Consider the following 13,948-nt stretch of genomic DNA (forward strand, 5'->3'; position numbering starts at 1 on the left):
GACAGATCAAGAGTCTAGTTATACCCATCCCATTTTTGAAGTCATGTAAACTTTTAAATATTATTATTTGACTTCCAATCGTCTTGCCTCTTACCATCGTCAATCTTCGTTGTCATCAAATCAATTATGCTCTAACAACTAAGAGCGTGGGTGAAAATGAGAATTATTTACAAAAAAACATCACATTTTAATTAATTTCGACCAGCCTCAAGCTCACCCGCTCGCCGACGCCCGCGAGCTCGAGGCTCGCGGATCACCATTGAGAACTCAAATTCTTTCGTGAATACACTCGAAGGATCTCGTTATCCACAACAGAGACATGTCCGCCCTTATTACTTGCTGCCCTAGTGTTGTCCACTGGTGGATCTTGGTCTACCTTTTCTTCACTCCTCACTACCCCACTTCAACATGAAGTGGCATCTTAGCTTTGCACGCGGCTTTCACCACCCCGTCGCCACCCTTCACCTCTATATTGGTCATTGTTTCCTCGTCTACTAAATTGCCGCAGTCGCTTCACAACACCCTCAACGACATGAAGGAGACGAACCAGAGGGAGCTTGAGGAGCGAGTCTGAAAAGCTAGTGAGTGGTGGGCTTTGATTAAGGGTAAGTGAGATTTTTAAAGATTTTTAATCCTATCATCAAACATTTGATAAGATTATTCACAATTTGGAGGATTTCCAATCCGATCTCCTATCCCAACTCAATTCAAATTCGGAAGACCAAATACATCCAAAAATGATCCGCATAAATTATTTAATGTTTAATTCCAAATTCGCAAGGAAATAAACACGACCAGGTAAGCTATATAGCTTGCAGTAAGGATACAATGCCCCGTCCAGTTGAATTTGCGAAATCAACGATTTGCAGTAAATCCAAGAGCGTTGCCCATTGATGATGTCGGCCCGTTTGGTTCAATTTTGGAGAAATGCAAAGCCATTTCCTAAGTATCTTTCGAAGAATGGGCATTTGGTGAATGTCGAAGTGTTTGGGAACTTTTATTTTTTACAAAGTAGCTTTGAGGCGAAAAGAAAAAGGAAAAAGGAGGAGGAGATGTTGACGCAAAGGAGGGGAACGATTGGGAGGAGCCACAGCTAGTGGGGGAGGCAGAGGCGGGCAGTGGTGGGGGAGACGGGTAGTGGTGGTGGGGAGGCGGCGGGTCGCACCACCCTCGCGTGGGTCGCGGCCTCAGGCGGTGTCACCTAGGTCGCGCGACCCACGCACTGCCGTCCTTTGGGTCACGCGCCCTCAGGGCGACATCGCCTGGAGCCGTGGCGACGACAGTGCGTGGCGACCAAATCTAGTCGGCTGAGCACTGCTCAACCCATCACGTGGGTCATGTGACCCAAGCGACGCCACTTGAGGCCGCGACCCACGCGACGGCGGTGCGTGGGCGACCAACGGCGCTCAGCCCGTCGCGTGGGTCGTGCAACCCAGGCGACGCCACCTGAGGCCACAACCCACGCGACGGCAGTGCATGGGCGACCAGCTCCGGCCGGCTAAGCTCCGCCGGCAAAGCTTCAATCTCGAAGAAACAAGTCCAACAAGGAAGACAATGAATAGTAGTTTTTGAGGGTAAAACAGGAAAACGAAATTATTAGTGAGGGCAATATTGGAAGAAAAAAAATTCATTAAGCCCCTCTTTAGCATTCCAAATGCTAGTATTCCCCCAAGTATACCTCCAAATGCTGAACCAAACGCCTAAAAAAAATTTCAATGGGCTTTCGGGACTGAAAGCCTCTTGGGAATGCTAAACCAAACGGGGCCGTCGAGACCTCCGATGTTTAATCCATACAGATGTCGCAATAACATACCTCATTCTGTATCAAAGAACACATACTTCCCATCTCCTATCAGGAAATTATTATGAACAGGATAAATCGTTCGATTTAACTCGACCGTGTTTGTATCAGATCCGCGACGTTCGGTTCTATGTAGTCAGGATTTCTTTTGACACTCTCCATTGCAATCTGTACACAGGACAACACTAACGTAAACTCCTTTTATTCACCAGCTAATTCAACATCGTAAGTCCTGGAAAAGTGAAATACACTTGCATGAATGAGATCAGAAAATGTAAGTGGACATGTAGTTCGAATACGCGGTGACATCCACCCAGTCAGGAAAAAGACTCTTCAACTTTGCAGCTGCATCGACCAAATGTTGGTCTACCACATTGACATCAACTCTCAAATCCATGGAACTGCTAGCCTGCGATTACAGCGAAAAAATAATGATGAACATGTCATGATACATATAGCATCTGCATGGATCGCACTGTAGAGTGTAGCGTGAGGGAAAGTGACTGCAACTGATGCCGTCAATTTCCGCGCTCCAGAAATGTTAAGAGAAATCAAATTTATGTCGAAGGGACAAACAATGGAACAAGAAAATGAAAGGAATAAGTGAATAGGATCTAAACGCAAAGGACGTTGCATGGTAAAATTTCAATTTGTACAACAAATTTGATTTCTACCCAAACGTTCAAGTCAAATGCAGCAACATTACCTCTAGCCAGAAAGTCCAATTTTCATTACTATAGCCGCTCAGTCTGCATATGTACGATGAAGGACCACCCTTGACAGATTCTGGAGCTGTAGCAATGCAACTAAAAGTAAGGAAAAACAAAATTTAGCCAAATTGAAGGAATTGAAGTGCTCTTCACTTAACCTGGAAGAACCTCATCTGCAAGTGACCAGCCAGACAGAGGACCAGTTATGTTGAGCACTGTAACCCACACCTCATTCAAAGAGCTGAAAGAGAGAACACCCACCCCCAAAAAAAAAAAAAAAAAGGCTTTTAGCACCGCGGAGCTTATTTAGAGTTCAGAAAGTAAGAGGTCTCACTAAAGTACACGGATCTGATGCTCCAGCAAACAATAAATCAGCAAATTGATAAAACCTGCCTTTCTTTCTCACTAAATAAAAGTCCTGCCAAATATACGATTTTCAATGTGACCTACAAGGCTACTGATTCATAAATACTGTTCATAATTGCTTGTATTTGACTCTGAAATCAAAGATAATGAACCATGGGGTTTAAGCCTGTGTAAATATGAGTTCATCAATAGTTCAACTATAATATGGTTTATTCTACTCACCCCAAGGAAAATTCCAAGTAGATTCTACGAAAACTATTGCCACTACTCTGTGATTTGTATGCGGATAGATGAGGGAAAACTTGATGGTGCTTGAGAATGCCTTCGCTTGGTGCAGGAAAGTTTAAGCTTCGCGAGAACAAAAATGTTACTGGGAAAATCCCCTGCAATGGAGAGGAAGAAAATCCTCAGGTATCCGTGAAATACAAAATTCAGATGAAACAGAAATTTGGCTCAAGCATGCATTATAATATCAAAATGTAGACATTCAATGAGAAATATTTCATCGTGCCTCACTTCGGAGTTGGCAGGGATCAACTCTTTTAAGAACTCATTTTAAGTCTGTAACAGCCTAGATTAATTCATCCGCAACAATTACACAAGATGAAAATGTTAGACTGGCAGGTCGCATCATATGATCCGCACGAAACTACTTCTTCCATTGACTACTAGACAAAGCTGAATGGCCCCAATTTGATCCTCCAACATGAATCAAATACGGGAAAGGTCTGACTAACATTTTCCTTTATGATAACCAATTAGGATTCATGAGTAAAACAGTCAATTTGATAGCCGTTTGACTCCTCAGTTATGGTTACATACCATCCAGTTCTCTCTATCAGACAGATTTGCAGCATCAAAAGAAAAATCTGGGCTGATGTGCATTTCTTTTGCCACTTCAGGCGCATATTTGAAAAGAAAAGGCAAAGGATTGGAATCCACTATGCCCAAATCATAACTGGAGTCGAGAACCTGATTTCCACCTATCAAATGAAAATGTGAAGTGTCGTTAGATCATCATCCCATACTGCTTACTAGACTATATGATATAATCAAGAAGGCTGGAATTATTGATGAACTTCTGAAAGTAATTCTTCCGATTTAATTTTAGTTTAGTTGCTTCTCTACCAGCAGTGAAGAAGGTATGCTGGAGAACAACCCTCTTAGGAGCATCTCTGCTGTATGGAAAAAGCTGGGAAGACACTGCCATGGTAAGTACTGTAAGGTGCACCAGGAACAGCAAGATAGAAGACTTGGCTAACCAACGACCACAGATAGGTATCAGAGGGCCAACACACCACCCAGTTGCAAGTCCAGTCACCGCTGCCACAATAATATCAGGCACAAAGAACCCTGCACAAAGTACTTGCTGATATCAGTCCTTTTTCTTAAGAGTTTTCCCTGATCAAGTAATGAACTTCTGCAAAGATTTAACTATTGTTTATGTTAGGTAACCATTTTCACCAAAGTTTAAGCAATATCAGTACACAGATAAGACATTGATGGCATGATTTCATTTTCATGAATAGTTGCAGGGGAACTTTTTGCATCAGTAGCAAAGTTGCCACCACTTCTCTTTTAATGATTTGTGCACCAGAAGCATCATAAGAGTACATAAATGTCCTCTAGAAAGGCAAAAAAAGGGATTTGACGGCAATGACAACATGGTTTCTAGCAAGAGAACACAACAATCACTTAAAGCACAAGGGTATGCCATTTTCAGCTAAAAAAAGGCACATTCGGTCATATTTTGGGTTGACAAACTTATTCTGGCTTTGATATAGGCACTGAAGAATGGGACCGGAACTGAAGCCAGACTTGCTGTTATGATGTAGCATGTTGCCACCAAGAGAATTTTACTTCAATTCATATCATCTTTGATATTTTTATAAAGAAATCTCTTACTATTTGGCTAGGATTAAGCACACGAAGCAGACAGTATAGACAACTGAGACGATAATCCAAGAGCATAGTTGCTGCGCTTAAAAGAGGAAGAACAGTTGACAAAAGAGAGGTCGATATTAACCCAAACTGGATCTCTCTTTGGCATATCAGTTCCATGCACTCAAGATACAACATAAAGTAACACATCATCAGTTGCTGCCAAGTATGATGCGCATTGCTACCATCCAAATCCTAGAATGCCAATTACTGAACACTTCACATTGCATTTGTCAATCGAAGTCATCTAAAAAGATACAGGTCCAGAAAACTTACCATAGGGAGGTGGAAGAGAGCCCATCATACCCATCTTCTCAATTAAAAACTGGACGAGAAACCCGTTAAAATAGACAGAGTATGTAAGGCACGGAATTAGAGGTATCACAAAAGCGACAATCGACCTGAAAGAAGTGACTTCAATCAGATTGAACTTCCTTATCATACTTATTAAAAGTGAAATATCAGGAGGGAAGATCAAGAAGTAACTAATTGCCAGAGAAGAACCATGAGAAATAGCCATTTTCAGAAGGGACAGCCAATCTATTCATGGCATTTAACAATCACGAACTTCTCTATAAGAAACAGTAGAATGACCATCATATTTAACCACCAATACTCAATTTTTGTGCAAAATCTTGGGAGAAAATTATCACTGAATTGCCTTTCACTCCTTCGGTCATCAGAGAGGTTCCAAATTATCACTAAAGTTGTACAAAGCCGTCAATTATCAGCCATCCAAGCACCAAATATGCTAAGCAACTAGTGCCGATGGAAAACACTATTTCTAGGTTTTCTTGAAAATTTACTGAAAGCTCATCACGAGTTCCAAGCAAGTGTAATTCTTTTCCATGAAGAAGTTCAGGAGTCCCTTGGAGGATAACTCACAAGGGGCAACCATCAAATATGCCTAGCAACTAGCTATAGCCCATAACCATTCAAAGTGCTGTCCATTAAATAGTTTATAGACGAATGCAATAATATCACTTTTTCAAACACTACCATAGTGAATATCGACTCCTTGACCGAATTGCTAAGCTGAAGGATATCCAAGAAAGAAGCATTCCAGTGGACAACATAAAAGTTACGAATCCGCCACTCAGCCCAGCGAAAAGGTAGGCCTGCAATTACCAAAGTTGAGTTAGCAAGTTTACCAGTAGACTAGGTGAACATATCTCAAATTCAGAATTAACTCATTGACACCTTTCAACAAAAGGAAGTCATATATTTTGAATCGTATGACTTACCAACGTTACTAAAGAATAGAAACCAAATGCTCCCCAAAACCTTGCTTCATCAAAGAGCGCCTGCATAAGTATTTCAGTCAGTACTTAGTAGCATCACTCCAGAGTCCAAAAAAACTTGCTTTCATTATCATGACAACTCTTCATATCACGACATTATAAAGTGAAACCAAGCAGGCCGACCTCAGTTGCATACATTCAATTACTATTTACTTGTTTTGCATGTCCAGCGGAAGTAATCATTCTCAAGTTTTAAAAGAACTGCATACAGATTAATTTAATAAAAAACAGAGCTTTGACAGAGTAGATTGTACCTCCTTTGATAATTTTAGATTTGAGATCTCTTGAGAGAGTGGAAAGTTGCCCCAAACAATATTTGGAATCAAAACACCAACAACAGAGCTGGGGATGAACATTATGAAAGCCAAATATGGAGTAGCAAACCTGCATTTAGCTACAGCACGTCATGCATAGCCTGCAATTGCCTATGTTAACATGAAGACATGCCATAGTGTCCCCACACCAACCCACACCTCACCCACTTTCTCTCTTCAGAAAGCAAAAAGGAAAGGCAGGAGGCTACACCTATCAAGTTTAACAGGTGCCATCTGCTGAGATGATATGTGAAGTCAAATGATGAGAACTCACCAATTCATTGCATAATTTGAGAAGAGCAACCTCAGTATAGAGAAGACAACAGGAAAAAGAACACCGAGTATGACACCAGCAGAATGGAGCATAGTCCCTGGAGAGAGCAAAAGGTGATGGTAAAACTCACTGCAGCCCAGGTACTTGAGCAAATAGTCATGACAAAGACAATGAAACCACATAACCTAAAAAATGAGCAGCTATCATTCTTTACCTTTCACAAAGTCACGGACAATTGCAAACCAAGAACGAGAGCCAGAGCTTAGTAAATGCAAAAGGAAAGGCATGATGAAGAAGATGCCAACAGGAACACAATGAAGCACCATAGCCACCCTCCTAGGATAATATATCTGAAAATCCAAAATACTAGTGGTTTTATTCGTACAATCAACTATCGAGATACTCATTGACATATCAATAAAAGTCTTACCAAAATCCATGATAAGTAATCAAAGAATACAGCCCGCTCATCCGAGCCAGTAGATCCAATATGTTCTCTTTCATGAGCATTTCTCAACATAGAGGAAGTTGTGAAGGCCTTAACTAAGCTGAACAAATTGTCTCCACGTGCTTGGACACTTCCAGGTCTGTTTTCGAAAGTTCGGATTTATGAGGGAGGAAACAAAAAGGTCAAAATTATGTGATTTCTAAGACCATACATATCAGTACCAAAATAGCAGATTTAAGGCATACAATAATCTGTCCACAGTGTCATATGAGGTATGGTAAAAATAACCACCAAGGAGAAAGATAATATCCAAGCCAGGAATGTTGCCATAATCTTGAGAAAATATTCGGTAATCTGTGTCACCAGGAAATGAAGGAAAAACATCCTGCACCCAAAGAGATAATTCACAAGTTAGACCGGCAACTAGACCTCTGCAGGAGAGAGAGGGAGAGAGAGAGGGAGGGAGGGAGGGAGAAAAGTTTGGCCCAAAAGACATTTGAAAGAGAGTACCACTCTATAATTAATTATTATAGTAACAGAACCTCATAATCTTCTAACTTCTCAAATATGATACACGTATTTCTTCTAAATTTCACAACCTGAAGATCTAACCCTACTCGTATGGATAAAATGCATGCATCTCTTTATAGATAGTCATCAATTACATTCGCTTATGTAAACCAATTATAGGGACAAGAAAATAAAGAACCTGAGCAGCACTATGTGCCATGGGATATATCGCTGATTCAGCATAAACAAGAGAAGGCCAAGAACTGGGTCCAGATTGGCAGACCAAATCTGTTGAAAGCATTGAACAATAAAAGATCATCAAGGATGCAAAATATCCAGAAAAGCAGTAGAGCATGAGGAGAACTGCCATTTTATTATTTCTGTTCTGACGAGTTATCACAATCTGCAATTACTGATTCTGAAATCAAAGCAAAATTCCCTAGAACATTACCACTCTCTTTATCTCTATATAATTAATGCTTTGTAGATGAATATGAACAATCGTGCAAGAGAAGAAGGAGATAGATGTCATCCTGTTGGAAAAAAGGTAATAAGACACTTGAAAAGAGACTAAATGGATATGGAGTATCTCCTGGCATCACTTCACTGAAAAAGTATTATGCGTACATCTCAGCTGAGTGATACTCCATAATAAAAAAATTAAGGGACTTCTGGACTTTTCATATACCAGGTCCTCCAGTTCCAGACGCTTCCACGTTTATAAAAGCTCCAATTGAATCACGCCATCTATTTGTCGTCATGAAGCCATGTGAACCCTGGAAATGATAAGCAAATAACTTCATTAGCTGAATATGGTCAGAACATGCAAACTTTAAGGAAATTCTAATTAACAACAGTTTGCTAATGGTCATTTTAGCAAGTAAAAACATCTCATTTTTGTTCGCAAGCATTTCAAATTTTAAAGCGAAATAGTGTTACTTAAAATTTTGATGTTTGTTAGAAAGTCCAACCCAAAAGCTTAAGCTAATAGGTAAAGGGAGACTACGTGAATATAAAGAGCATTTAGGACCCTAAGTTAAGCGATGTGGGATAATACTTCAACACCCTCTCTCACGTGCAAGCCAGATTACAAACAGCACGTGGAATTTTGACTAAGCACATTCATGTGGAATTTTGACCACACACATTCACAAAAGCAATAAAATTGGCTCCGATACCATGTTAGAAAGTCCAACCCAAGAGCTTAGGCCAATAGGTGGAGGGAGACTACAAGAATATAAAGAGCATTTAGGACCCTAAGTCAAGTGATGTGAAATAATACTTCAACAATGTCAAAATAAGAACGTAGAATAAATCAATTAGACTACCAAGTTGAGAATTCATTAACAGAGATAAAAAACTACCACTTACAAGCATAAAAAGTTCTTCTGCACCATTAAAAAGAAAAATGATGGGTCGAGGAGGCATCCAATCAGCATCCACAATAAGTCTTGCTAGCTCCAACATTGAAGCTGCAATAAGAGTAAGAGACATTATATGATGCATAAAATGTTTATCCAAGTTTACAATCCAAAGATCCCAACTAAAGTACTGATACTCAAAGAGAAATGTAAAACTAATACGATGAGCAATAAAAATCAAGACTTTACACAGAAGGATTGGCCAAATTTATACTTTTATTCCGCCACCCTCTTTCTGGTTGCTTGGATCGATATGATAGAGGAAAATATATCCAGACACTTGATGAGAACTCAATGAGATTTCTACATACCAACACATGAACCACAGTCACCAGCACCAGGAGAACCAAGTGGACTATCAAAATGCCCATTGACTAGAAGGGATGGATCAGTCTCCTGTGAATCTACAGATGATATCCTGCCATTAGATCAAAATTCAGCTTAAAATGATATCTCCTTATACACAAGCATGGTCAGATATCGGAAGCATGGCCTCTCATTGCTCCATCAACTATGCATTATTAGCATTGGAAGAGGCCTGTGGGAGAAGACAAGGCCTAAACCAGTTTGTCACCTTGACACAATTACACGATATCTTTTGAGGGCTATAAAAGATTAAAATTATCTCCTTCTATGAAATTTTCTATACAAAAGCCAACCTCCAAAGCAAAACTAAACAAGCAAACCACGAGTTTTTATTTTTCGCATGGCCTTTCAGTCACATAATTTATAAATGGAGGAGACTTCATGGTAAGGAGCCCGACGCATCGATATATTTGGTGATTTAATCTTGAAATTTGGAAGGGGAGAGGGATAAGCCACAATCTCACAGTCACACTTCAGACACTGTCACGGGAAAGTTACCTGGCAACGACATTTGTGTGGTTTCTGTACCCAAACGAAATGCTGTGGCCCAAAAACATCATGTTGAATGATCCGGCAACAGTTGACTCCTCAACCTCGACTCTGTGTAAAAGTTTCTCAGAATACATTAGCGGAATCAGCAAGTTTCTATAATTTAACAACTTCTAAGATTATAAATAGCAAATCCAGTACCTCCTGCAAAGAAAGGACCAAAAAGAGGAACTCCGGACAAGAAATTGCAAAGTCAATCGGATTTCAATATATAGATGGCACACGTTACCTCAACTTAGGCCCGGCTCGCTCCTTAAACGTCTCCAGCTGCGATTTGATATATCGAGCAGCTTCTCGTAATCCAGGGCTCCCTTCCTATCAGCACCAGATTCAAACAGTGCATTAGGCTAAGCCCAAACCGAAAATACAAGGATTGCGTTATTCCACAGCAACTTCTGCTTCCTCGTACTCTACGGAGAATGAACTTCCGAACGGTGGACATTTTTTTGTCCGAATAACCCAACGCCAACTCCTCCGTTAGTCGTGCTCCATTTCACCCACCGGAAATCTAATCAACTCAGCAGAAAATTACTAGTTCCAGGTATCATCGGCACGAGAAACGCTTTCAAACTCAAAATGAAACAGCCGCGCCGAGAGAAGATCATGGAAACACGAGTGGCCGACCCACCTGACGACTGCCGATGTCCTGCGCCAGCACGCGGACGTGCTCGACGGCTCGAGCCTCGGAGAACCGATCGGGAGGCGCGTCGGCGCCGAGCGGGTCGACGAACTTCATGTAGATCCTACGGTGCACCAGGATCGACATGAGGCCGTACATGACCGTCAGGTAGAACAGCAGCTTGAATCCCGGAGCGTCTCGGGAACTCCAAAACGTCAACGCCATGTTCTTCTCTCTCTCTCTCTCTCTCTTCCGGCGTCGCCTCCTCGAGCTCTTCGGAGCAGGTTCTCTCTCGCTTCCCGGAGAGGCGCGATCGGCGGCGCGGGCGGCTTCCGGCTCGGGCGTGCGAAAGCGTCGCGGATTGAGCTTGCGTACTTGAGTGGAGTATCGATGGCGATCGCTGGAGCGTTAGCGAAAGGGAGTTGGCGAGTTCGAACAAAAGAGCACGCGACGGTGGGGTCCGCCGCGGTTTCTGCGAATATAAGATGGAGATCTGTTGGGAGCGGGCGTGCGGCCGGCACTGCCACGTGTCGTCCTCCCGCATTTGCTCTCTGTCGTGTTCTTTTTCTGTTCGAGTAAAATTATGTTTGGAGATTGACGAGTCATACAACATTCAATTTGAAAATTTGGGAGGAGAAATTAGGGTTTCGGCGTAACTTGAAAAACAGAATTATGTCGTCTGAACTCGTGGTGTGTGATTACAAGAATAGCACATAGTGAGATCTGAGGGAAATAAGAATAGGAATGTGAAAATTTTGATTAGGCTAGCAAAATGCATTTTGTATTTTTTATATTTTTAATTATGATAATGAACACGAGATAGTCGATGTTAATATAGAGGAGTTTTTTAGTAACTTTTGAAATTTATGGGAGGTTGTTGTAACAAGATAGTTTGTAAAATGCTTTTATGAGGTAATGGCCATTATAGAAGGAGATTTTGTTTGTTTCAATTTTGATCTTTGTTAGGGCGTGCTTCGGCTGAAGTAGATACATATACCTACCCCTTATATACAGCATTAATTCATGAAGGTCAAAATCGGATTAGAAAATTTCCTATCCTCAAAAGTAAGAATCCTCTATCTATGCTTATAGTATCGTGTACTACATATCTAGTATAACAAATTCCATGGCAAATTTGAAAATTACACCCACCATCTGTAGATTGAGTCTTGCCTAATCTGACATACGTGAATCAATTGATTTGTATATAACTGTGTTTTAATCAAGCTAGCTATTACATTAGGGAATATAACACAAATGGTTTTGGAACGTTGTATAAATGTGCAATATGGTTCATGATCTTTAAATTTGTTTAATGTAATCATTGAACTTAAGTCAAATGCACAATGTTGTCCCCAAACTTTAAATTTGTTCAATGTAACCCTTGAGATTTGATACATGTTCGATTTAATTCTTTAATAGTACGAAAATAATGTTGTCATAAGGACTAAATTGAACATAAATTAAAAATTTAGAGAACATATCGAGTAAATTAAAAGTTTATGAACAACATTACACGTTGGAATATAGTTCAAGACCATATTTAACAGATTAAAAATTTAGGGATCACATTGCATAGCGAATTAAAGTTTATAGATTATTTTTTTCATTATCCCATTACATTATACAGCAGCATGCAAACATTTATTTATTAATTGAGATAACGGGGAAAGTGCAATGAATATCATAGTCAAATGATTGCTTGAGATAAAGTCGAAGGGACGTGGGTTTCCCTATCGTGTTGATTGACATTTATTGGTCCTAGGTTTTGGGCTAATCGACGTGCAAATTCTGGCCCACTTTATCCCCTCCGAGCGGAAGGGGAACCGAATTCTAACAAATCTGCCCGAAAATAAATAAACAAGACGGTGTTGCTCCACTTTCAAATATTACCAAAAGAGGAGGAAAGAAAAACTTGTGAAAACTTAGGAATCATAAGCTCAAGATCTTCAACCCGACATCTCGAGGACTTGATGAGAAAATGTATCACTTTTTATGGGAAATTTTTTGAATAGTTATTGAAATGTTTAATTAAAAAAATTTGTTCAAAATTGATTTTACTCTAATAAAAGTTTGAAGTGGCTAATTTAGTATTTGATAAGACCTTGAGCTTGTTGACTAACCAAATCTTTGCTAGCCAACATATGACTGACGTGCTAATTCCAACGCTTAGAGCAGCGGTAATTTTGTGTAAAATTTTTGCTTTAACCCAATGCAACAAATTTAAGCTAGTTCTTCAAGACGGCTACACGGTTTGAATTTGAAAGAGGAATCACAATCCACCATCTGCTGAATAATCCTTATAGCGAGTGATGTATGTATAATTCTGGATTAATAAATAACTCAAAGGTAACAAAATTGCCATGTTCTAATTATTGGAGTAAGCATGTGATTTGCACGTGCAAACCAACCAACGAAAATTTGCTTGGCCAGTGTGGGCCATTATTTGAGACTAAGTTGGCCATTTCATACCCTTATTTGAGGTAAAATTTATTACGTTGAAATACGATTTTCTTCATGGAGGCTTGCGATCACATGAAAAAATAAAGTTTTTCAATATGATAAGTCACTCATCATGATGAAAAATTGCTTAAAATATTAACTTGGTATATCGATGCTTACATGTTTTATAAGTTGTTTACAACGTGAAATAAACATTTTCTTATTGATATATGGATATTAGAGGTGTCAAAATGAGTTAAAATTTTATTTATTAACTCATATATAATTGGGTCATACGTGGATTAGTTAAATTTTGTTAAATGGGTTCATATGGATTGGAGTAATAAAGTCAAATAATATGTGGATTTTTAACGGGCTTAAAGCTCGGCTCAACTACAATCTTTCTTCACTTATCTTCAACCTTAGGTTGGGGGTTTTTGGATGGGGCAACTTATTTATAGTTTTATCTTTTACTACGATCTTCTTCTTCTATTTCAAAGAGAAAAAATAATAAAAAATTTGCGATGTTTCACGCTTTAAAAAACGGTGAAAGTTAGGCGAAAGAACTGGGGGCTTCCCCTCCTCGGCGGGTTCTGATCTGTCATCGTAGGTGAGGAGGAGAAGGGGACTTCTCCTTGAGAAGACTACCACCGCCTGTCTAGTTGCATTGCAGTACGGCGGGCTGCTTGGATTCTCCTGTTACAATGCCATGGGGACCAGGCTCTTCTCATCCCCAGGTTGCTAAAGAAATATTTTTCTTTCATCTCTAATTGAGAATACCAACAATTTCATGCTAAAAAAATGCTAAATGTTGACAATATCTCATTTCAAATCATCTCCACGTCAAGTTTTCCCGAGGTTCATTGAATGCATTAGTGTATAAATT

The 13,948-nt window shown here is 40.0% G+C and overlaps 1 protein-coding gene across 1 annotated transcript; it reads right to left on the minus strand.

The window, feature by feature from the left end:
* Nucleotides 1-1,850: 1,850 nt before the first annotated feature.
* Nucleotides 1,851-11,063, minus strand: LOC104433666 (endoplasmic reticulum metallopeptidase 1). Its single transcript, XM_010046495.3, has 21 exons — nucleotides 10,630-11,063; nucleotides 10,231-10,316; nucleotides 9,951-10,052; nucleotides 9,398-9,504; nucleotides 9,037-9,137; nucleotides 8,354-8,441; nucleotides 7,865-7,953; nucleotides 7,401-7,540; nucleotides 7,138-7,294; nucleotides 6,922-7,057; nucleotides 6,708-6,804; nucleotides 6,374-6,503; nucleotides 6,063-6,122; nucleotides 5,818-5,936; nucleotides 5,095-5,219; nucleotides 4,006-4,230; nucleotides 3,700-3,860; nucleotides 3,100-3,260; nucleotides 2,670-2,752; nucleotides 2,508-2,593; nucleotides 1,851-2,210 (listed from the first exon to the last, which is right to left on the minus strand). The coding sequence occupies exons 1-21, from the start codon at nucleotides 10,843-10,845 to the stop codon at nucleotides 2,067-2,069; spliced, it is 2,613 nt and encodes an 870-aa protein (XP_010044797.1). The 5' UTR covers nucleotides 10,846-11,063; the 3' UTR covers nucleotides 1,851-2,066.
* Nucleotides 11,064-13,948: the final 2,885 nt, after the last annotated feature.

This window comes from Eucalyptus grandis, chromosome 2 (genome assembly GCF_016545825.1).
Source record: "Eucalyptus grandis isolate ANBG69807.140 chromosome 2, ASM1654582v1, whole genome shotgun sequence".
NCBI classification, from domain to species: Eukaryota; Viridiplantae; Streptophyta; class Magnoliopsida; order Myrtales; family Myrtaceae; genus Eucalyptus; species Eucalyptus grandis.